The sequence below is a fragment of the Podarcis tiliguerta genome (assembly GCF_965153285.1).
Source record: "Podarcis tiliguerta genome assembly, chromosome: 1".
In the NCBI taxonomy this organism is placed as follows: Eukaryota; Metazoa; Chordata; class Lepidosauria; order Squamata; family Lacertidae; genus Podarcis; species Podarcis tiliguerta.
Window position 1 is genome coordinate 58,893,755 of NC_139534.1, and position 26,020 is coordinate 58,919,774.

Below are 26,020 nucleotides of genomic sequence, written 5' to 3' on the forward strand. Positions count from 1 at the left end.
TGTTATTCTGAATTGACGTTCCGGGCTACCCTGACATGATGCAAACATTTGACTGTGTACAGAAAGGTCAGTGAAATGCCCCACATCATTCCTAGGATAGCTCAGTTGGAAGAGCATGAGATTCTTAATCTCAGGGTTGTGGGCAAAATATTCCTGGTCCCCTCCAACTCTACAATTCTATGTTTGACCAATTTCAGCTTCCAATACAGATGGCAAATATGCTCCAGTTTCCATGTAGCCCTCACCACTAAAGGTCTTTTACTACTTTGGCAAAATAGATCCCTCATACACCTTCCGCAGCAGCCCACTGTTATATTTAGTATCAAAATTATTATTATTGCTGAGTTACATACACCAAAACTGATCCACTTTTTGAAGTGCAACAGATTCCAGGTCAACTGGAAAATCCTTGAACACCCTGGAGACAGAGTGTTAAGTTGCATTATCACAAGGCCAGGCTTGGAAACTGTCTTTCCTACAGCCAGCAAAAATGGAGGGTGGGCCAGCTCTGGATCCAACCCAGTGGCCAAATCCAGTTCCCCACCCCTGACCTGTAAGGAAATGTCAACACAGGAAGCTGGGTAAGTGCTTGGCTTAGGCTTTGTGGAGGGGATAACGAAGTGAATAAAGAAGCTGCAGAGTGACTCCAGTAAGGGGGGAAATGCTAGCTTCACAAGTACAAGAATAGGGTGAAACATGAACTCAGTTAATAAGGAAAGACAGGAGGCAGGCTTTCACATAGGAGCAATATAGATCCTTCTATCTGCAGACATGAAGGGTAACAAATGGTCGCTCTTTTCAGACATCATAATTAAACTGAAAGCCTCTCTAGACATAAAAATAGGTCAAGAGAGCATAATAGAATCTGCTGCTAATGATGTGTGCCTTTTGCCATTAAGCCTAAAATGGGAAGGTATTACAAGTGGGTATGCTTTGTGGCCTATCCAGTGCATCTCTAAAAAGCACACTTGTTTCTCATTTGCAATGATGCACGACAAATTACTCATTTTGCATCATAAATATAAACATGGAGAAGTTGGGGGGGGATTTATTGAACTTCCCCAAGATCAGCCCACACAATCTTTTTGGTCATGGACTGGGCAGGAAGCTTCCTTCCCTTCACAATCATCTATGCATAACTTGCTAGTAGAGAGGATGGACAATAAGGTTTGAAAAGTGGGGTTGAGTAGGGTTGAAGGGAGCCTATCAATGCTCGAAACTCCCAATATCAGCCACAAAAAATTACCGTATATAAGGAGCAAAAATTAATCAGCAGTTCTCTCTTCCCAGGCCCCCAATCTGCCATGGTCCTATGGTATGATAATGCATGCATTTCCCCCTTTGCCACCAAGAAAATCCCTGGCAGCTTGGAAATAGCACACAAGTGAAAGCTGTTGGGCAGCCAAGGAAACATATTTAGGTGATGAACATACCTGCCACTTGCTTTGCATCATCCAAGTAAAAGCCCCTGCAATGGGCTCAAAACTGATGGGGACCAGAAGTGTACTCACTCCTTCACTTCAACCCCAAACTCACTGCAGGGGATGGGTTAGACAGGACTCTCATAAATCTGACAGCTCTTGGGACAAAGAGGAGACTTCCCCAAGGTCCCCTTTTCCATCAGACAAGGAACTCACAGGATTTGACCAATGCAAGTTTGTCTTCCTTCTTAACACATTCAGTATTATTTAAATAGTGGCTTATTCTGCCAGTACAAGAAATTGGCTATTGCTTTTACTGCAAAAGTGATTATTATGGAACCCAGTACAAATCAACTGTACGTTGTCTTCACTTACCAACAGCTTTAGTGACGCTTGCCGCTTTAAGGCCCATCAGGTCTGGCAACTGATCGATGATTATGTCCCTACTTGCCCTTATTTTGTGAACTCTTTCAATGCTCCGCCTCTGCCAGTCAGTCCAGTAGATGTAGTCACCCAGCAACGTAAATCCAAATATATGTGGAAGTTTATCTTCTATGAGAGTTTTTCTCATGGTTCCATCCATGTTTATTACCTGCAAAAGCATGAGAATATATAAAACAGTCCAACTACAATAATTGTTTGATCACTCCTTAACAAGAAATGCCTTGTGGGATCAGACCAAGGTCTATCTAGTCCAGCTTTTGTGCTTTTAGTGGCAGTCAGTCGAATTCCTCTTGGAGCCATACAAACAGGTCAAGAAGGGAACTGCCTTTCTGTTTTCCCAAAGCTTGTAGTTTTCATTGCAAAAACTTAACTGGTGAGCAAGCAGCAGAACAAACAGGTGTCAGGAGAAGCAAGTGAGAATGGCTGATGGAGGCCTTTAGGTCAAACTCTGTGACTGCATCTGTATAACTGCTGGCAGAGCTTTTAACATATCCCTTGTGAGATAATGGGTAAAACAGCACATTGTCTCTTTGACAGTTTCCCTCTTGCAACGCTGCTGGAGCTCTAGGCAGCTGGGCTGGAGAGGAAGACCTTGTCAGGGAAGGGGTGAGCAAGGAAAGGAGCCTGTTGCCAGGCAGAGTGACAAGGGACAGAAATATATGAGAAGTCACAAGGCAGCCTTTTAGCCGCATGAGCAGTTTTGTTTTTGAACTGCTTTTACATTGTGTCTCTGTAGACAGGTGGGTAGTGATGAAACTCAACTAGGAGTTGTTGTTTTCAAAGGGTATCAGATTTTGATATAACGAAAAGCAACAGTAGAAGAAGATTCACAAGCCAGCTTTAAACCATCATTTATGATCCTCCAGTTAGTGAGCCTAGTGAGTCAGATTCTGATGAACCACAGTCAAACTAAACAAACCATGATTTAGTGTCAACCCTAAACCAGGCCTTTTATTTACAGTGGTACCTTGGGTTACATACGCTTTAGGTTACAGACTCTGCTAACCCAGAAATAGTACCTCGGGTTAAGAACTTTACTTCAGGATGAGAACAGAAAACAGGCGGCAGTGGCGCGGTGGCGGCAGGAGGCCCCATTAGCCAAAGTGGTGCTTCAGGTTAAGAACAGTTTCAGGTTAAGAACGGACCTCTGGAACGAATTAAGTACTTAACCCGAGGTACCACTGTATTTGTTTTCTTACATTTTCCACATTTATTCAATCATGCAATCCAAGGCGATATGCATGTGGTTTCCAGGTGGTTCCCCTTCCAGGCACTGACCTGCTCGCCTTCAGCAAGGTGGCGGTCTCATGTGCCTTCAGGCCACACTTTGAACCAATTACCTGGAAGTTCTTAAGGTATGCAAAACTCCTCTTGAATTTTGGCATTCTTTGGTTCATGTTTACTGTTGAAGCATTATGCCTCATGTTTCAAAATCAATCACTATGTACATTTTGCCTAAACAAAATCCCTGCATAATAATTGTTTATATCCAGCAATTTACAGCTAGTAATGTCAAGTGAGGGGAGGAGCTATAGTTTGTTACTGTGTTTTGTATTATTGTGTTTTCATATTGTAAACCGCCCGTCACTGAGTGGGGCAGCCAGAGATATTTCTGCGGCCTCGTCTGTATGTAACACAAGGCATTAATGAGCGAGCATGCTGGTGCAGTTAGATAATTAACAGTGCTTGCTCTCTCCCACCCACCCCACCCCCAGCATCCTGCTATGCTACCAGGATCCAAACCATCGTTTGGCTTAGCATTATGTGAAAACCTGGGCTCATGGTTTGTCACCTACAAGCAATAGGCCAAGAACAAACTTTGGTTACAGCTCATGGTTTGTGTGAGGCAAACCATGAGTTCTGGTTCACATGCAACAATAAGCCAAACCATGGTTTAGCTTCCGGTAGCATGGCAGCAAGAGCAGAGAGGGAGTAAATTGTTGACGCTTTTCTAACTATCCACCAGCACATTTACTCTTTTACTTTAAGGCTTTTAAGCCATAGTTTGGCTTAGCGTTGTGTGTGAACAAGGCCTTTCTCTGCTTCAGATCCTGCCTGGAATAAAACTGAATTTGATTTATATAGCTAGCATTTGAAGGTTTTGCTTTTGTCTAGCGGCATCATCAAATCTCTTTCCGTGACATGTGGATAAAATCTTAATTTTGAATGGTGGTGTTAATTTACGTCCCAAACCTACTGTTTTTACGCTTACTGTGTTCAAGCATATGATCCTAATGTAATCCACATTGCAAAAATTGCCTTGAAATCAAGAAGTTAGTTCAGACATGAATTACAACTCTTTCCGAAAGTGCAATCTACTGTTTTAAAACACTTTGGATTTTTAAGTTGCCCTTAAAACAGAATCTTGCAAACCTTACCAAATTTACTCAAACAAGTTCCATCAATTGCAGTGGCACAATCATTTGCTGCAAGGTCACGCTGATTTATAGCAGCCTTCCCCAAGCTGGTGCCCTTCAGATACTTTAGACTCCCTTCGTTCTTGCTGGCTAAAGCAAATAAGAGCTGTGCTCTCAAACACCTGGAGGGCACTAGGCTTCATCCTCCAATTATATCTGTGGATTAAATAATGCAGAACCCCAGCTGTAGACAACTAGTCTGGAGTATCTTTTGGGGGATTAAATTTACTGAATGTAAATCTGCAGAACTGTCAGGTTTTCAAACACCACATAAACCAGGTGCTTATGAAATGCCACAGCACAGCCTCCACAAGTGGGCTGTGAACCTGAACAAGTCCATGCTACTATTAGACCCAGTGGTAACTCTCTCCTTACAACGTCCCTGCTGCACTATCTAGGAAGTATCAGAAGCAGAGTTCTTATGGACACACTCATACCCTATAGGCACTCTATAATAAAGTTTTATATTTATCTGCAGTTCAGCCAACTGCTCCTGCCAATGCTCAGGCCCCTTGGCCAAAATTAAATTGCATTTGAATGTTCATTTGAAGTTCAAACACAAAGTATGACCCCCCATTGTTCTACCAAGCCTTTCATACATGGATTCTCAGGATGGGGGGGAGGGGGGGGAGGGAGTAGCATATCTACCCCCACTATTTACACTCCTCTCTTGTGCCCTGTAAATTCCTACTCAATGTGGTCTCCAGCACATATGGAATGCATTGTGAACAGATAATTCACCAGCTGTGATGGCAACTGTGAACCACAACATTGTTATAAAACAAGAAACTTCAATCCCCGTTTCTGTGTAATTATGCTAATAAGCCGCAAACATAACCATAACAAATATCTACTATGCACACTTCCTTTTGCTTGAGATAATTAGTTGAAGGGAAACCTTTAACAACACAGAAAGCTTCACTAAAATTTTTGACAAGTGAGGCGCACTTAGTCTGCCGCAACTTAAACACACCCTTAAACTAAGCTGCAATTCTTTTAGGACTGGCTTCTCAGATATTCCAAATGAGATCCAACACCGGAGACTTCTCCAAATCAAACCCCAATTTATAATAGAGGTTTTCCCTCTGTCAAACTATTTTAATATCTACAGCATGTTCAGTGATGTGTGGCTTAGCTTTTCTCTGCATCACCCAAGGGTCACGCTTGCAAGCATGATGTAGTCTTAGGATTGGCTACACAACAGTTATGTATTATCTTTTTGTCTAGCAAACAGCTTTTTTTTTAAAAAAAGCACAACCCATGAAAGATCACAACCTAAAGACAATTATTCCCTCTAAAGGCTCAATGGACTTCCCAGCAAAAATCGAAAGGGGAGAGCTGCTCAATAGAATGGAACAATCCTGGAAAGTTATAATGAAGCCAATGTCCACAGCTTATTCACACGTTTTATTTTACAAATGAATGTTATTCTGACTTCGCACTAAGGCTGAAATACCTTCCATTTCTTCATTGCTTCGTCTTGTTCTATTTGACTGTTGGCTGAGATTCCAATTTACACTCAGAAAAGAATATAACTCCAAAGAAAGAATATAATTTAAGTGCATGTCTATCCAGAAACATGCAGAATTTCTGCCTCTAAAGATGCGACATTTGCTCTCCTACTTGTTAGCACTGCAGATTAGTTATATGTTCTTGTGACACAATCGCCTAGACCTGCAATGACCATAAATCCCAGTTCTGTTAAACCACTGCATTCACAAGTATGGGTCAGCACCCATAAATTATAGTGCAACTCAGGTAAAAAAAAAAATGAAGAGAAGTTTCATATGACTAACAATGATTCATATATGCTGCTTTTTCTCCTTTATAATTTGATGAAAGTTACCAAATGCATTTAACAGCATATCAATTTGCTTATTCAAAGAGTCCCAATGTTCCTCTAAGGAGAAAGTTTGAGGAAAAGACGAATGAAAGAAATGGGGTGGGGGAAGGAAGAGTGAGAAACAACATCCACCAACCAGGTATTTCTCTGGGCTGAGGTCCAATATGGCAGGCTGCAAAGTAATTTTGCAAAAATATAAACAAAATGATTCAATATCTATTCCAATAAAGGACCAATAAATATGCTTGCCTCAGTCTAGCTAGCAACTAAAGACAAACAAACTTATGGACAATAGGCCACATTTTGGATATCTTCTACCTGTTAATTTCAAAAGTCATGTCCTAGTCTACACTATTAATGGGTCACCACTTTCACATGCACCTTTGGGTTTGAGGCAGGTCAGCCTTTCTGCTTCTCAATATTCCTTTTGCTCCCTTCCAAGGTGTCATTAGTCTGATCCATGCTAAAGTCATGCAAAATATTTTAATAAAGCCAAATGTGATTAGAAAAAAGAGAGCAGCTGCCCAGTAAAAGGGAAAGATAATGGAAGCTTCTATGCTACAATGAGCTCTTTGACTGAAGTTGTGACACGTTGCATTCAAAATATAGCTTTCCAATACAAACCAAGGGCATGTTGAGACATCACATCACCCCTGTGATTCTACTTCAGGTTAAATCAAGAGTGAGCTTTGGGCTTTTTCGGGGGGGGGGTGCAACGTACTCTTGCATCCTTTCCATTTTTAGAAGGCGTGCAGTGTCATGCTTATGAACACTGGGAGAGCAATCCTGACTAAAGTAGGTGTGTGCTTTTTTTCTTCAAAAAAGGGGGACAATAGCCTCTATTTTCCCAATAGTAGTAGTTTTGAAAGACATTCCTTACCTAATGCATATATAATTCTTCATGTGCATGTTCAAAGACACTCAAATATTTACACTATTTAAACCATGAAACTAAGAAGTTTTTTCTTTTACCTGAACTGGATCATAGCCTCAATTCAGACATGGTTCAATTAAACTCTATAATTTCAGATCTTCCATTACACCAATAATTCATTGTATATCTTTCTTTGCTCCTCAAATAGCTTTTTCAGGTGTCCAACCTATACCAATTTCTTTTACTCGTTCTGGAGGGCAGGGAACCCAGAGTGTAAATTCACCGTGAAATATGGAAGTCTACCAAACACACGTGGCTTTCTGTTTTCATAAACTCCCAAAAGCCAAGCATCAGGCAAGACAATGGGTAGCATGGATTAGTAGCTGTTATGTCATGTCGGAGACAACTGTAACATAACAGATGTATACCAACACCCTTCTCTGGTAGTTGCCTTCCTTCACTGTCTCATCAATAAGGATGATAACGTTTTTAGAAAGCAAATACCTGTCCCTAAGTAGTGTTTCCCCTGCATTACAAAACAAAAGCATAGCAAGTTAAAAGCTGATTTTGCACACAAACACGCTCTAAGGCTCCCACTGACAAAACCAAAGCAAGGCACACTGATTGTGTCTGGCTGGAATTTCATGACATAAGGAATGATTAGAGATAGGCTCAATTACGCATCCCATTCTTTCCCCCTACCCCCAGGCAACACAAGCGTCTATTAATACCTAACAAGATTCTGCAAACTGTGCTCCGTTGACTAATTAAAGATCAATGCATGTTACTCTCCCCACCTTGAATTAATACGCATCAGGGACTTTCATTGCCGATAGCTACACATGTACAATTCTGTTTGCCAAAAATTTGGAGAGATATTAAGTAATGGCCTCATTTAAACTCGAGGCCTACAGCTCATAAATATGGAAGCATCCATTTGTGTTTTAACCTATGTAATGAATATCGTAAGATCACACCTGTAGATATACACATATGTTTGTGTATCCATTCAAGAGAAGATTTAATTTAGGTTTTTTTAAATGAGCTTGGCTCTAATGGCCCGCTTTCCAAGAAAGAAAATATACATCTGCTTACACAAGGGGGCAAGTCACCAATTCAAATATTGTTTTGGAGGATCCCTTGGGCCTTAGGAACAACTTATGGGCAGTGCAGTAAGCTACAGCAGGAAGGTCTTCCGCAACCAAAAGTACACTTACCAGTTGTAAAATTTAACCCATTGCTTTAAAGGTATTTCCAAAGCAATGCAATGATCCATTATAGTGGAAAAGAAAATTAAATGCTCGTGCAGCTTAATCGTTCAAGCCTTAGTCCTCCCCTCAATCTCATTCCAACTCATCTACCCAAGCAAGCCAGTCATCCTCTATCTATTCTGTAGTTAGGAAAGCATAGCTCAAGGAATGAACCAACCCAGGCCCCGCGATGATCATCTGAGGCCCTTCTTTGTGTGCCTCCTCCATGAGAAATCCAGAGGGTGGCAACACACGAATGGGCCTTTTCTCTGGTGGCTCCCTGCTAGTGGAATGCTCTCCCCAGGGAGGCTTGCCTGGCATCTTTCTTACATATCTTTACATGCCAGGCAAAAACAATCCTCTTCTCCCAGGCCTTTGATTAATTAGACAAGCTACGGCCTTTTAAACTGTAGGGGGTAATTGTTTTTGTTTGTTATAGAAAGTGAATGAAATAATAATAATAATAATAATAATAATAATAATAATAATGCAGTTGATTCTGTGTCCAAGACTTATTTGGAACTAGTTAATCAGACAAAGGTACACACATCAGAAAGAACTTTAAAATAGTACAAATAAAGCCCTCTGTTGTGAACCATAACTGTGATGGGAAACATTCAGATAATTATAGGAAGCCACTTTATACCGTGTCAGACCATTCGCCTGCCTGGCTCAGCATCATCAACCCTCCAGGGTTTCAAGCAGAAATCTCTCCCAGCACCACCAGGAGATAACAGGGACCGAACCTGGACCTTCCACATGCCCATCAGGGGCTCTAGCTCTGAGCTATAGAGAGAAATTATATGGAACTGACTGGCCAAATATACTGCTGCTAAGAGATGCTACTGGTACTGCCACCGCATGAACTGGACCAAGTTAATCCTCAATAAAAGAAACGTCCCTGAATTCAAATTCCAGTTATTATTTGAATTCTATACAAGTGTTCTGCATGCTGAAAAGACTCCTCTTTCCTTTTGATACCTGACAGGTATTTCAGGACCCATCCTATTAGTGTGGCTGTAATTTGTTTTAAACATGTTTTAATATTGTATTTTTTAATTGCCATAATGTGCTGTGGAACCTTATAGTGAAGGGTGAGTAAGAAATCGTAGTGGTAGCAGTAGTTACTCTTGGCCATACCTACCCAACCCATTTCCAATCAGTTTCCAGGTGCAGCTACTTTTTACAATGGGGCCTGTAACCTGCAGGGTTCATAGCTGGGAGAAGTCAAGCAACAGCAGAAAAGGCAGCAGTTGTTGCTGGATGGTTTAAAAAACAATAACGTATGAGCATTCCCTAAAACAGGCATCCCCAAACTTGCCCCCCGCCCGATGTTTTGGGACTACAGTTCCAATCATCCCTGACCGCTGGTCCTGTTAGCTAGGGATGATGGGAGTTGTAGTCCCAAAACATCTGGAGGGCCGAGTTTGGGGATGCCTGCCCTAAAACAACAAAGCAGAATTAGTTTTCTCAAAGAAAACCCTAAAACAGATTGTAATCTGTTTTAGGGTTTTCTTTGAGAAAACTAATTGACCCTCCTACAATTCTGCTTTGTTGTTTTAGGGCAGACATCCCCAAACTCGGCCCTCCATATGTTCTTGTAACTTCAATCCATTGGTTTGGGTCCTAGAAAACAAATGTGCTCCATCTTCCATGTGACAGCCCTTTAGATATTTGAAGACAGCTATCATATCTCCTCTTTCCGAGGCTAAACACACCCAACTCCCTCCAGTGTTCCTCATAAGGCTTGGTTTCCAGACCCTTTATCGTCTTGAAGCAAAGGTCTCTGTCATCCTTGCTATTTTCAAACATGGTACCTACATGCAAACATGCCAGGCAGGAATAATGGGAAAGGAGAGCCTAGGAGGGATTTCCTACGTACAAAGGACAGCCCTCAGATATTAAGGAAATTATTATTATTATTATTATTATTATTATTATTATTATTATTATTATCACCATCCATTTATTTACCTCTAAATGCAGCAAAATTAAAAACACAAAGGTTACAACAATATACAGAACATCAATACAAATAATTAATTATAACATACAGAAGACAGGGCTTAGCTTTAACAAAAGCCTGGGGGGAAATGTGTCTCTTAAAAGATTAAGGTAATAGATGGCAACGGCAGAGGCAGCACCATACTGAGCAGTGTTATTTACCAGCGGCAGCCACAGACAGAAATAAGGAAAAGGATCCTGAACTTTTAACAGCTGGGCATAAAGCCAAGCAGGAATCGAGAAGAGGAACTTCTTGCTACCACCACCAGCCAATGCCGTTTGGTTTGGAGCAAGCAAGCGAAGAGGATGGTGCCACATGTGCACATGCCCTCCTGCTGCTAGCAAAATGCTGGCAGCAGAGAGCGGCACACAGGGACATGCACACATCTGGCGCCTGGCAGCTAGGCTGAAAGGGGAGTAAGTGGCAAGCTGCTTGCCTCCATTCAGCCTGAGGCCCAAAGAGGGGGAAAGCTGCCTTAGCCAGGCCAGGCTATTTGATGTTCTTGCCCAGCGCAGTCTACTCTGGCTGAAAGTAGCTTTCCAGGGTCTCGGGCAGAGGTTTTTCCCACCATCAGCTACCTGATGCTTTTATAATAAGTTATTATATATATATATAGAGAGAGAGAGAGATGCCATATATTGAAATTGCTCTGCCACTTTGCTATGCCCCCCCCAAATTGACTACAATAGATTGTGCCTTAATCTGAACACTGGGTGATATCAATCTGTGTCCTACTAGGAGTACACACATTGAAATCAATGGTCTTAATTCCATTGATTTCAAAGGGTCTACTCTGAGTATAACCAATGTCAGCTCACTCACACCATCTTCCATACGGCTTCAAATGGTGAACAATGCTATGAAAAATCAAATTACACTACAACGGTCAAAATTATGAAGGGTTACTAGGTTTGCATGGGACGCGGGTGGCGCTGTGGGTAAAAGCCTCAGCGCCTAGGGCTTGCCGATCGAAAGGTCGGCAGTTCGAATCCCCGCGGCGGGGTGCGCTCCCGTTGCTCGGTCCCAGCGCCTGCCAACCTAGCAGTTCGAAAGCACCCACGGGTGCAAGTAGATAAATAGGGACCGCTTACTGGTGGGAAGGTAAACAGCGTTTCCGTGTGCTGCGCTGGCTCGCCAGATGCGGCTTTGTCACGCTGGCCACGTGACCCGGAAGTGTCTCCGGACAGCGCTGGCCCCCGGCCTCTTGAGTGAGATGGGCGCACAACCCTAGAGTCTGTCAAGACTGGCCCGTACGGGCAGGGGTACCTTTACCTTTACCTTACTAGGTTTGCATATATCAGCAAGGGCAGAAAAGCTCTCTCCAGTCATGTGTTCCTTGTTACTATGGCTTGTTGTTGTTGTTGTTATTAACGTTTTAGTAAAAGCTTTTGATTTTATACACTTGGAACATTCATTTGTGAAACCCCTCCCTTATTATAAAGTTAATAATTAAAATGCATGAAATGATGCAGGAGTAACTGGACCCAGCTTCCACCCCACCCATGAGATAAGCTGCAGGAGACGATTGTGCCTTTGCTTAACCCCCCTCACACCCACACCCACAAATCAATTATTGGTATCTTAAGATCCCAACACAGTGACAAAAACAAGGAAATGTGACTGAAAGATTGTGAGCTCAAGATGCACCTACAAAAAGGAGTAGATCTATATTGCTTGTTTTCTGCAAAGTTTGCTTCCTCCTCCTGTACAGTCAGCGACAACACAGTTTTGTTTTTATGTTACAAAAATAGGGGAGGGCCTACTCCAGGGCTCTTGAAGTGGTATTGACCACATAAACATGTACTTTGTGGCACACGTAAATTCTAAGGTTTTACACACCCTATTTTCAGAAGTTGCTATGGACAGAGTGGACCCCAGTTAAGCTTTTGGTTGTTTCACTTTCTACATTCATTTTGATCAGAGTAATTTGGGCCACCCCTAGCTTATCAAGTTTAAATGCAATTATAAGAAATATATATTGAAGGGTGAGAAATGAAACACCGCAGGAAAGCTGACCCAAATGACTGTTGGGAGGCCTGGACATCCATAGTCTGTGTTATGTTTTAACAAGATTCATAATATCTGGCCTTGTTATTGCTACAGTGGAAGACCACCGGCAGTTAAGCTTTGGTCAAATCCATTTCTCTAGCCTTCTTTCTAGCCTACATCTTACTATAGCAGCAGTAAGTAAAGCTAGAGATAAATCTTATCCTAGATAACTCCCACAGGAAGAGAGAAGTCTGATGCATGTTCACATTTACAGTAGTTAGCTGAGAATCGTTCTCTGATACGGCAATATGGAAAGCAATTAGGTTGCACAAGGTAACAAGTAATAAAAATTCTCACACTGAAAGGAGAATATATTGAGCAATAGCTCAATTTTTTGAGCTCCTCTTTTTTTGAAGAGGAGTCTTTAGTTGGCCATAGTAGGTGACAACATCATTTTGTTTTAAAGTGGTGTCAATAACGTAGGGGCTATAACACTTTTGGAAGAGATTAAAACACATGCAATATACTTTTATCTTACAACATTTCACTAATATATTTATGAGTGTTAAGAATTCAGCATGGAAATGTGGATGTTAGCACAAGGAAATCCTTCATAATGACTTCACAATAGCAATTAAATGCTTGAACTTCAAAATGCAAGTCATAGTCCTAAACAGCAATATACTGGAAGGCTGAACAAGTGAAGAAAGCAGTGAGAATTAGATCCAAAGATAGTGATTAGTGCTGAAATGAAATAATGAGTACTTAGGCGGACTTGGGGTAAGAAAATTTGCATACCAGTTCTTATGCAGCTAGACTTCCTTTGTAAATCTCCATCTTTGGTTTTCACCAAGTGACAGACAATTACTAGAGGATCTGGTAATGGGAACTATTCTAACAGTAGCAGTCGTGACACTGGCTGTAAACTTGCATGCATTTAGTCCGATTAAATCCCATTGATTTTCAAGGATACACAAGGATGTGTGTATCATTGCAGCTAAACTCATAGTCCATCATCCTCTAAAATATTACAATTTGATGCAATTAGGAAACAAGTCCAGTCAACAAGGTCAGTTCAAAATCCAAGCAGCATCACAGCTGTATAATCCTCTAACACGCTGAAACTATTTGTCAGTACTTAAACATGCTTAAACCAGTTTTATACATTTAATATATATTTTTGCAGATGCTAGCATTAGAAAACAACCAATCAATGGTTGCATATTTTAAAAGTTCAGAAATTCCAGCGATAGAAAATGTTCTAGTTATACGTAGGACCTTAATCAACATTTAAGCAACCATGTTATGATGTTGTATTATAAGGAAATTAACATCTCCAGAAGAGATTTAAGAAGACAAATGGCCATTACGGGGGGAGGGGAGCATCTAGCCACTGTAAACAGAATGAACAACTGAATGGAAAATTTACATCTATGAATGGATGATAGACGACATTTTCAAAAACCCTTGTAAAATTGTAGTAAATGATGAACAAAGTCCGCAGAGACAAAGCAAGATGAAAACTGACAATCGATTCAGCGTCTTCAATAGTTCTCAACAGGCTCCCAAGGGAAAGTTAGAAAGGGAAAAGGCAGCAGGGCTACCTATAGGAGCTGCCATGCAAAAGGGCAGCAGGGGGCCACCTTAGGTGAAGGAAGTCTTACAATGAAAGGTGACAAGCAAAACATATGGAGCATTACACTGAAATCAGCATGCAGACATACGAACGACTGCAATCATAAAAGCCAAGAGGCAACCAATATTAAGTGGAAAGACATGGGGCATTATATTGTTTGCCTATGCCAGTGTTCAACTGGGGTGTGTGTGTTAAAAACAACTTAAGCCACCTAGAGGTTTCTTATGGTTCAACCACATGAGTAATCAATCATCGTTAAGTTTAACTATTTTCCATCATTTCCTCATGCAAGCTAAAGTATGGCCATTTCCCAGTTCTAGATTAATTCAGTATACAAAATTAAGACAGGCCTCAAATAATTGTTTCCTATTGCTTTTTTATTCAAAAATAAGGCTGAAGTTTAAATATAATAGGTAGTTTTCAATAGGTTAATGCTGTAAGCTTTCATAATAAGAAATGCCTCTTAACTAAAAACCAAGACTGGGGTGCAAATCTATCCTCGGTAATTTGCATATACAATCACAGAAAGAAATGAAAAGATACCTAGAAGCTAAAACAAAATGACTTAACAGGGAGGTAATTTAAATTTCATATGTTAATTTTGCAGAATGCTTCCAACTTAGGTGTGAATTCCCCTTCTCACAACTCAAACAATTGTGGTGTAAGACAGTTTTTGAAATTGCCTGCTCAGGCGGATGATTTATTGACCACTTTCACCACTTTCACGCTTGTAGCCCCATCAAAGCCAGTAGAACTATACCAGTCAATGAGCAACTCCCCTCCCGGCATCTCCTGGTTTCTTTAGAAGAACCTAAAAGGGGAGGAGAAAGTACTCTGAAACTGCATTTGCATAAGTGCACAACACAGGGGATTTCTGAGCATTCATATCGGCCAAATCAACCAAACAAATTGCCTGAAGAACTGCAACAGTAAGCTATTGGAGTTCTTATGTCGGCAACTTCAGAAGTCCATCGGGAGAATAAAATCTTTTATAATAATAATAATAAAAATCAATCACGATTCTTGTTCTGTCTCTCAAAACCTGGGAAAAAAAACCTGTGCACCACTAATTTAGCCTTCTTACTAAAAAATGAATACAAGATAAAAAGGAGCCGACAGCTGGAACAGAGCCAATAGAAAGCTTTCAGCAGCAAAATGCAAAGAGAACTGTTTGTTCTGTATTCAGAATTTTACATGGAACTCCACAGATGAGATGGCATATCTGGCTACAGGTCCAAGAATACACATTTATTACACAGAGAATGCTGTTGTTAAAAATAAATTGGAGATTAATGCCTTCTAACCAGAAGTGCACGAAGAAGAATTCCTGAGCAATTCAATTCCCACAAGGAAAGAACAAAGTTTTCTTTCAAAAGTCACCTTTTACTGGGAAGGGTGCTCCTTTACAGGGAGCCCCAAGTTGAGAAATAGACAGCTCCTGGCTTTCTATTTATAGTCATTCAGGCAGTGAATAGTTTCATTCCAAATGCCACAAGGCATACATGCAACCTTTTATTCCAGGGGCCTGATTTGTGTTTCATTTCATAAAGTCCAGGGCTAGGAAGACAAAAAGAATTTTTAACAAGTGTGCAACAGAAACTTGGGAAGGGTGTGTGTGTGTGTTCAGCTTCTTTATTAGACTAAACTAGATTCTCAGACGCTGGTATGAGGGGTTGGGGGTTGGTGGGGGGGGGGGACAGAACTCAGAAACTTTCCTATACAGTTTTGCTTTTTAAAAGAAATGTAGCTCTAGAACTGCATGGGCTTTTTTTGCTCATTAACCATGAATACTAGTGCCCTGCAATTTAAGCAAATGGGGGGGGGGGAGAGGGGGGTGACACAAGGAAAAGGAACAGAGGGGTGCAAGCATTTCAATTAGCTGGCTTTGAAGGACCCTTCTGAATGAGAAAGACAGAACACACTTGTCAAATGCAAGTTCAAGTGAAAGGCACTTCTGCCAATGAAGTGCGCAGATGGCTGTGGGGGTTCCGCTAAACCTTCGCTGGGCCCCCATTATGTCTTCATTGCTCACAAAAAAAGGCAAGGGTCACCTACAGTTTAGAATAAGTTAGCTTCCTTTCCCACAGGATGACTCGAGTCAAAGTGGTGAGGAAAGTCTTCCCTTTTTGAGTGACTGCTGTCTCATCAAGGCACTAAACACTTATATAAAAAAGCTGAAGAAATGCATTTTTTAAAAAAAATCTTCCCACCGCTGCAGATACCAGATAGATGGAATCTGGCTGGGCATTTCTATTAAGGGGGAATTGCAGAGGGATTCTGGTCAGCTAACACTATTTTCAGCGTGTTGTTCAGCAGGCTTTCCCCTCCATAGGTTCATAGAACACAGAGTTCAAAACCATGTACAACTTGGAATAAGTGGACATTCAATTTCTATTACATATTCGGCCGTAGGAAAGAGCATGACACCTTAGCTCAAGATTTGGGGAGGGGGGCTGTGTGTGTGTGTGTGTGTGTGAGAGAGAGAGAGAGAGAGAGAGAGAGAGACAGACAGACAGACAGACAGACAGACAGACAGACTCTTGTATAAGCCAACTCTGTCCTGTAAACTTCTGAAAAGAAAAGCAGTTATAGCTTGGCATGTTCTGTATGTGTTGATAAATTATAATGGAAATAAAGTTGAAAAAGCATCACAGGAATCTTACACCAGTACAATGCATAAGTTTCCCTGCAACTGATCACAGGGCAACAATGAATGACAAGTAATTATATGGCTGCATGCAAAATTACATTCTTTTGGATACCATTTGAACTAATTCCCATTGTAGTGAAAGTGCAGCACTTTTTTTTGGGGGGGGGGAGTATGTTTCATGTTAGGACGGTATGAATTGACCTATAAATCGATAAGACTTCTCCTGTTCAGTTTAGTTATCAGCAAAGAGCAGCTTGAGTCTGTTCCAGACTGGTCCTGAGACACTCTCATTACTACTTCTGCTAAGACTAAAAGCTGTATCACCACTGCTGTGCTGCCACCACCCCAGTTGCAATGCAGGGCAGACATTACTTGTTGCTTCAAATGCTATTGCCTTGGATCCAAAGGTAATGAAAATCACAGAAGGAAAGTTTTTCATCTTCTTGCTTCCACTGCAGACACCTGTGGCCATAAAAAAGCCTTCTCGGGGTTGTGAGGGCAACTCCTGAGGACTGTGGGATGGGGTGCAGGGGAGAGCAGGAGAAAGGAAATCTGTGAACTTCCTTAACGACTCACATCAGGATCCAAGCCATTGTCTTAATAGTGGGCAGGGCAGCAGATGTTTGCTGCTGCTTGTTGCTATTGGTTGCCCAGGCCAATGGTACTTATGATCAAAATCTAGTCCAGAGGATCAGGAGATCCTCCAGAGAAGCCCATGATATGGCATAGGAGCCACAGCTGAAAGGAGAGCATTGGAGACAAGCATCCCATGCAAGTTTATGTTGTGAATAATCTTGAGGGAGTTGTTTTGGACTGGAGAAGATGGTGTAAAAGGAAACAAAATAAAATGTACAGAAATAAATAAAATGGTCAGAGCTTCTGCACACAAAAGTGATGTTTGGAGCCAAGTACTGTAATGGCTATGCCTTGGGTTGCTTCTTTAGAAGAATAAGGCATGGGCAAATTGTATAGGAAGTGGTTGAAAGTTAGCATTCTCTTTCACCCACCGGAAGTAAACTATTAGTTGTTATCCAAGTTTCAGATTTGTGTGTAGCTATACTGTTGCAGTCGACAGTGGCCCTTTAGTTGTTTCCTCGAGGTCAGTCAACTTGGTGGGGCTCATGGCGATCAATGCCTATTTCTCCTTCAACTGTGGGAAGGCAGTTGCTTTACTTCTGACACAGCCTTCTCAGTGGTCAAAGGTCAGATTCCTCCTATTCAGAGCTCCCAATGGTTTCCTCCTCCCTGTCCCGTTTTTTTAAAATAAAAGTTCATTTTGGCATCGAATTAAGAAAGCACAATTAATTTCAAGCACAACTCTGCAACTTTTCTTTAACTTTTAAAAAGCTCGACTAACTATGAATAGTATTGCGAGAACTAAAGTGATTTCTTCCAAAGCAAAAATAGAAAAGTTTCGGCAAATGAAAAAGATCACATTAGAATTTCAAGACAAAGGAATCCCTACTCACATTCACTCTTCTTGCTAATACTGTGGTCCCCTGTGTTTTGCATTGTGGCAAGGCAAATTTGGGTACTGAAAGGGGGAGGGATAAGAGCTATGCTAATTTGCCCTGCAACTAATATTCTGAATCAGATTTTGATTGTCTTTCCTTCCTTTTTTTTTTGTACCAGTTTTTTTTTATCATTAGCACTTCTACAACACATTAGGTATAAAACAAGAATATAATTACATTTTAATGAATAGATGCTAGGATGAATTTTAAAATTCTGGATTAATCTACATTCATTTAGGGATGAAAAGACAACAATGAGTAAACAAGAAGAAAGTTTCTGCTACCTTTTATGGGGGGGAACTTTTCTTGCACTGACCTAGATTGAGGTCATTATTTCAAATATCACATATCATACGGTAGAAATTCCCGGGGGGGGGGGGGAGATTGTTTTCTAGAAAGATCAACACTCTGAAAGCTTTTTCTGATCACTGAAGTACAGATTAGGCATTATCTATCCTTAGTTTACAGAAATATTTTCACATTTTATAATCTGTGACCAGAGAGAAAAGCCAGGATGAATTGGGTTAATAAGAATTACCAAGTGGACTTTGGTGGGTTGGTCGATGGAGGGGACAGAACAGCGGTCTGACACTAATGACCCGGGTGTCACGCTTCAGAGAGACTTCTTAGCATAACACAATGCTTCAGAATGTCTAGGCATAAAGTCTGACTCCTTCAGGAGAAAGTAACTGCAAAACCTTTAAAATGATAAATGGGGTGGTGGAGAGAGTTACAACCCCACATTTGATAATTCCCTGTGTTGCATTTTATCCCTAACTATAGCTTTGAAAATATTTAAATTAGAAACATGTCTAAAAATAGGGAAATAGTTCAGATTTTTGTAATTATGTAATTATGCCTCAGGGTCATTAAGCAAATCCTGAAGAGATAATACCAAACCACAAAATTGGTTTTTAAAGAGAATTAGGAACTTCCACACGTGGATGCCAGTGGCTCTTTGCTTCACTCTCTGCTGGAACCTTGTAATCCGTATTAATCTACTGTTTGTTCAAGGAAAGTTAACTTTTTTTCCAATGAAGTCCTAAATTTGCTTTCAATTCTTTTATGTTCCTTAACTCTGCAGCAGCCGATTCTGTAGAGTCAAGATACATTATTTCCACATAAAGTATGTGAAATCTGCTGTATTTCTCATCTTTCTTCACTTCCCCCCCCCCCACTCCTTACCCTTTTGCACATGCTGCCAAACTAACTTAGCAAAAAGTTTTAAAAGCTGGGAACAATGCTACCACAGGGTGCCAAATTTGCAGTGAAAGCCCCAAAGGCTGTTGTCACGCAAAGTTTGACAGGCCTTGCCAAATGGTTTCTTCAGGATATAAACTGCTTGTGAAGTGACTGAGTCCTTTGTATTTACAGCTGAATGCTGCAGATGGGAAGGTCTCTGCCAAGAAAGAGTAACTGCTGTTTTTGCCATGTGAAGGTTTAACACACATAAATAAGGAGCACACTCACTCCTAACGTGCACGGCAATGTTTAGCTGCTTTAGGAGCGGGGGTGGGGGGTGGGCCTTCCACCTCAAGGAAAAAAGTTTTATTTTCTGAAAGTAACATAGTGTTGGAGAAGCTTCATGATATGCAATGGAATGAACAAAAGTACCAACTGAGCATCCTTTTCTATAGATTAAACTGGGGAACTCTCTCCCTCCCCCCCCCAAAAAAAACTTACTATAAGCCCCCCCCCCCACCTGAAGGCCCAGGAGCTGTTTTGTGGAAGGTCCTTGACCAACGATTTATTGGAATCTGTACCCTGTGGTACTCTAAATATTGGGAGCATTTAAATTCAAATATAAGAAACTACAACCATCTCTTTACTCTATTCCAGGAGAAGGAGTCCTATGAATAAGAAACAGATTAAAAAGGACACCTCCTTACAAGTTCCAATATCCGGTGAATAAATAGTATGCTTTATTTACACAGCACCCAAAAGTAGGTGCTTTATCATCATTGTGCTGGGTTAGGGCAATTTCTAAAGATTTGAGAAACTGGGGCCAATCCCCTCGGGGAGAAGCATATCTCAGTGGAAGGTCACATGCATTTCAATGCAGTTCTGGACTACACAGACCACTGATCTGACACAGTTTAAAGCAGCTTCATATCAATGAGGCGCTCAAATCTCATTCTCTCATCATCTTTTAAACTCAAAAAACCCACTTGCAAAAGGAAACAGTGATGTGCCTCATTTAGGAACAGACTAGTAGAGCAAAGTATGTGAGCGACTAACTGTTTCTCACCTTCAAACCACTAACTCAAAACAAATAAAGCCAAAACTCATGAGTGAAAAACCAGAATTTTGGAACTATCAGACCTTGCCTCATAAGCATGTAAATAGAAACATTAGCACACTTTTTCCTGCTGTTAAGTTATTCCCTTAATGTCCTAATCTGTTTTTCCTTTACACTCTCCTAAAAGGCATTTAGTATTAGGTGTTTTGACAGAAGGGAAAGTCCACTGAACACCATATAGAGATGTTCAAGCAGTCCTACAGCTGGCTTGGCGGCTATGTATCAGAAGACCTATTTTACTGAACTTATTTACATCTACTATTGCATAAAGTTAGCAAGTCTTGAAGTTACACAAAACCCTTCCATCCATCTGTATGAGGACAGCTAAACAAACTACGTGTGCAGAACAAAACAAGACAACTCTGCTGAAACGTCTCAAAAAGAACAATATTTGCTTAAAAAACCTTTCTCCAAGTTTCAACACATTCAAGAATGAGCCAAAGACTCGGTTAAGTAAGTTTTACAATAACAGTTTAGTTCCAATTACTCTTCTGATTCCTGGGTCAGGGTCTATTAAAATTAATTCAGTTGCAACGATACAGTCACAGATCTTTATTGCATCCACACCTTAACTCCCATTTATAGAACTCTGTAGCTCTTGGAATTTCAACCAGTTCAGAAACCATTTGTGGTAAAAACAGATCATTTCCAAGAAAACAAAGATGAGCCAATGTGGCAATATGAGTAATACTCATAGTAGCTCAAGAGGGTTAGTTCTTATCAAAGCTGTCTGAAAAAATATAATTTTTCTAATTTACCTCAATTTTGTCAGTCTTCGCATCTCCCCAGTAAAGTTTATTTTCTTCAAGATCCAATGCCAAACCATTAGGCCACCCTAATGATGTATTCACCAGAACTTTCCTCTCAGAACCATCTAAATAAGCAGACTCAATCTTCGGATTTTCACCCCAGTCTGTCCAATACATATAGCTGTTGGGAACAAATAATAATAGGCTGTTTTACACATGCCTCCTCCTTACACACAAATATTTGATGAAAATATACTACTGCAATTTCAAGTTGTGACATTTGCTGAGAAACTTTAATTAGTAGTAGAATCTGTAATTAGCAGTCTGTGTATCCCCAGAGCTCACAAGATTCATAAATTGTCATTTTAAATAAAGGAGGAGATACAAAATCCCACTCAAGAAATCATGAAGGCTCTCACTACAACACAGGATTTGATGCTTGGCTATCCTAAATAGATAGTAATGAAGTGTATGGATTGGAAGAATGGCAGTGAATTCAGCAGAGACTAGCACCACCAATACAATATATCCTGCACTCTCAGAATATACAACATTTAAATACCTTCTTTCACAAGCCTAGAAAACAAAAGCAGAGCCATCTCTTCATTTTGTATCAATGACCAAAGATATGCAATTCTCACCCCATCACAGGATTAAGCACTATTGCTCTAGGTTCATCTAGGTTTTCCGATATAATGATCTTCCTCGATGTCCCATTCAGCCGCGTAACTTCAATGCGATCGGTACCAGTGTCGGTCCAGTACAAGTTTCTAGCCACCCAGTCTACAGCTATCCCATCAGGGTGATTTACTTCTGTCGTCACAAGGGTTTGGGCTCCTGACCCATCGAGAAAAGCCCGACGAATGGCTCTGACATCATCATCAGTCCAGTATATATAACCCTCCACAGGATCATAGTCTATCGCAATAGCATGCCTGATATTATCTATTTGCAAAATGATGTCGGTGAAATCTGGCATGTCCAAGGAAATTCTTCGTAAATCTGTTCTTCTGGCAAGCAAAAGCACTTCTTCAGCGCCTGGAAAAAGGAAGAGAATCACCAGTAAATAACCAGCAATATGGAAAATGAAGACTGATAAGTGTGGTCAAATTTTGTTCCGGCACTATATGGCATAATAGTGAACCTGGGCTGCTCATTTCCTCAACTGATTTGAAGTACGGAGATGAGACTGTAGTGTCTGAACCCCAACACTCATCTTCACCATTCCTATGCTAGTAAAAGGGAAGCAAAGCCAAAGTACAACACTGAAAAATGCAAGAAGGTGGTGATGAAGGAGCAACACTTGGGAGATTCCTTCTCTGATGTGGGCAACAGAAAATTCTGATACTCCTAATACATTCCCCCAAACATAACTTTATGAAGCCACTCTTCGCATTTTTAAAAATAGAGTTCTCTATATAGTTGAAAATACTTGTAGCAAACAAAATAAACCCAAAATACAAAATGCCCCTTGTGCTAAGAGAACTTTAAGACTTCTGCTGAGGTCATTTGTTGGATAGGTGTGCTGCGTATAGATGCTACATACAATACTATGCCTCTAGGAAACAGCTATTGGCTGAGTTGACAAGTTTTCTGGGATATGATGTCTAGACGTTTTCCCGTAGCAAATATGCTAGCAAATGAAATCATATCCTACTCTTATGAACCTTTTTTAAAAAAAATGTTTATATGAAAATTCAGTATGTTTTTCCTTTTGCAATGGAATAAAATGACATTTGAGACATAACTGGGTTGTCCTCCTTTTTTCAATGTTAAAATATTACCCTTTGGGTACTTTAAAAATATTTTGCTCAACATTTGTAATACAGAAAATCATCTACTCTTGTTTGTCTAGTTTCCACTGCACCTCTTGCCACCATTATGTCTCCTCCACCAAAGGTGGACACTGGACTTTCAAATTTCAGCAGCACCTCGTGCAAGGCCAAAATTCCTCCCCTCTTATCTTCTGTTCTGCTCAATTTACCAAGTCACAGTTGTGGCGCCCTGTGAAGCCCCCTGGGCCCAGTGCAGTAGAACCGGTTGTGCTGCTCTAAATCCATCCTTGCCTCTACCTTCCATCAAACATAACTCATCTGCCTGGAAATAGAAATCCCTCCAAGTGAGCTGTTTTCTCGCTTGGGCAGATGCTGCTCTAAGCCACAGAGGAAGGCACCATTTGGAGGATACCTCTCTGCAATATCCTGTGCCTTTGGCTCTGGGGCAGGAAGGAGAGAGACAGTGCTAGATAGCAAGTAGCACAAGGAAAGCAGGAAATGGACAAACAGCCACTACTTTCTCCATTTGGCCAGGACATTCTATTCCTAGTTGTCTGAAGCTGGCATCCATGTGCTAGCATCCATGTGCTAGCCTCATCCTTCAGAGAGAGGGTCCAGAGGGTGGCAACATGAGAACAGGCCTTCTCTGCAGTGGCTCCCTGTCTGTGGAATGCTCTCCCCAGGGAAGTTCGCCTGCCGCCTTCATTATTCATCTTTAGGCGCCCGGCAAAAATGTTCCTTTTTAACCAGGCCTTTGGTTGACCTGATCAACATCCCATGCCCTTTTGAAATATGGCTCTTTGGGAGGGGGTATTATTGGGTTATTGCTTTTATTGTTATTTTATATACTATGACCTTTTTATGTGAACCGCCCTGAGACCTCCAGGTATAAAGCGGTATAATAATAATAATAATAATAATAATAATAATAATAATAGGGGCAGGCCTTGGGGGTTTTTGTATGCTTGGTACAGACCCATATCTTGCCTATGAAAATTTCTGAAAGTGTGTAGGATTATCCCCACCTGTTTGTACTGTTAAGATTTTGTACATATTACAACACAATTATTTTGTAGTTTTATTTTCCTCTGCAGAAACATGTGAACTATCTAGACAGTTGGTGGAACATAAGTTGAAGAAAACAGAAACCTTTTACAAAAACAACACTTGAATTTGTAATACATTCCACATCTTTCAACTGCTTTTTATTCTGTGATTTGGACAAAACTAGGGTGCCAGTCGCAGAGAGGATTCAGACACCAAGGTCTTTGCAGGCTTGCAGCCTTGGGATGTTCCTGCATCCGCTGATGAACCTGGATTTTCGGGTTGCAACAGTGCTCAGGAATGCCTTTTTCCGAACTCTAACGAGTTAGGAGGTTGCAGCACTTTTCTCCAGACTCACACCTCATAATCATCCATGCTTCTGTAACCGTACAGCCAAAAAAGTGGGCTGTTCAAGGGCAAGGAAACGGAGGGTGGGGAAGTAGAAAGGCCTATGTGGCAGGGAATGGGAAGCACAAAACTGGAATCTCCTTCTTCGCATGGTCATTTTTATCCTGCCTCAGTAGCCCCTGATGGATTCTAAGCTAAGGAGACACAGCAAATAATACAGGCCTAATTACTGGGCTAAGAAATGTATACAGCACTCTGAATAATGCAGTGCAGGGATGGGTAATTTATAGCACACATACCAGATGCAGGCTGCCAAGTCCCTTTTACAGCTTGTGGGCTGGCGGGAGCCATGGCTGTGTGCAGCGCCTGAAATATCCCCCCGCAGGGTATGGCAGCTGACTGTGGCATTGCCACCTAAGCTCTGCAAAGTTATGTATAATCTCATAACTTTGAGAAAAGTCCAGGTGGCTCAACCAAACTGACAACAGGCACCACTGTTGCCATGACAGAGACACATCAAGGCCTCAGAATGGGAAACAAAACTGCCCTGAAAGGCCTAATGGAAAACTGAAAAATAGCCTCTCTATAAAACAAGTTATATAATGACATGCCTCATGCTGAAGCTTCAAAGAATCTGTGAAGCGTGCAAACACACACACACACACACCCCTTGCAAGAAATAGTATGGAGGGAATATTTATTCAAAAGCAAGAACTAAATGCAAGAATGTATGGATATCTGTTTACATTCACAGAGGACCAGACAGGTGGTGCTTAATTTAATGGATAAGAGTAAACAGAATCATCATTGCCAGACTGGCTCAACTGAAGAACTAGAAAGGGTAAACCACATGTTAATATATACAGACATCAATGTGCAGACAGGAATGGAACAGCTCAGAGCTTTTGCAAAGCCCCTTTGGATGAAACTGATTATCTGGTCCCATTTTGGTTTGGATTCAAGCCTGGGTACGGCACCAAAACCACCTTGGTTGCCGGGATGGATGACCTCTGTAGAGAAAGACACATGGAGTGTGCAACCCTCTCATCTTTCCTTTACCTCCTGCCAGCATTTGATACCATCTACCATGATATTTTACTGCACTGACTTTGTGGGTTAGATGGAGGAGACCTGTTAATTGGGCCCCCATGCAGCTTAGGGCATTAAAGGCAAGTAGCAGCATAACGCGGGTGGCGCTGTGGCCTAAACCACAGAGCCTAGGGCTTGCCGATCAGAAGGTCAGCGGTTTGAATCCCTGTGATGGGGTGAGTTCCTGTTGCTCCTGCCAACCTACCACTTCAAAAGCACGTTAAAGTGCAAGTAGATAAATAGGTACTGCTCCGGTGGGAAGGTAAAGGGCATTTCCGTGTGCTGCTTTGGTTCACCAGAAGCAGCTTAGTCATGCTGGCCACATGACCCGGAAGCTGTACACTGGCTCCCTTGGCCAGTAAAGCGAGGTGAGCGCCGCAACCCCAGAGTCGTCCATGACTGGACCAAATGGTCAGGGGTCCCTTTACTGGTGCTGCAGGTAGAAGAATTCTGCCCCTACCTGCCCTGTCTACTCCACCTCATGGCACATCTGCCAGACCTTTTCCATTTAACCCCCCCCCCATGCCTTTTTATAAAGCTTCTGGATGAGGTAACTACTGACTGGTGAGCTTGACATTGACACCAGGGAAGGCCTTGAACAGATAATTCAACAGTCAGTCTGTTAGCATTTAGAAAAGGATGCTATGATTACTAAGACCCAGCATAGATTTCT

At 41.3% G+C, this 26,020-nt stretch overlaps 1 protein-coding gene across 1 annotated transcript in view; it reads right to left on the reverse strand.

Moving 5' to 3' along the window:
• The window catches only part of LRP5 (LDL receptor related protein 5), a 112,611-nt gene that overhangs the window by 31,442 nt on the left and 55,149 nt on the right, over positions 1–26,020 (reverse strand). The window contains exons 6-8 of the mRNA XM_083427134.1: positions 21,733–22,129; positions 21,101–21,272; positions 1,797–2,013 (exon numbers count right to left, since the gene is read on the reverse strand). Of these exons, the coding sequence (XP_083283260.1) occupies positions 1,797–2,013; positions 21,101–21,272; positions 21,733–22,129 (786 nt within the window). The remainder of the gene's footprint in view (positions 1–1,796; positions 2,014–21,100; positions 21,273–21,732; positions 22,130–26,020) is intronic.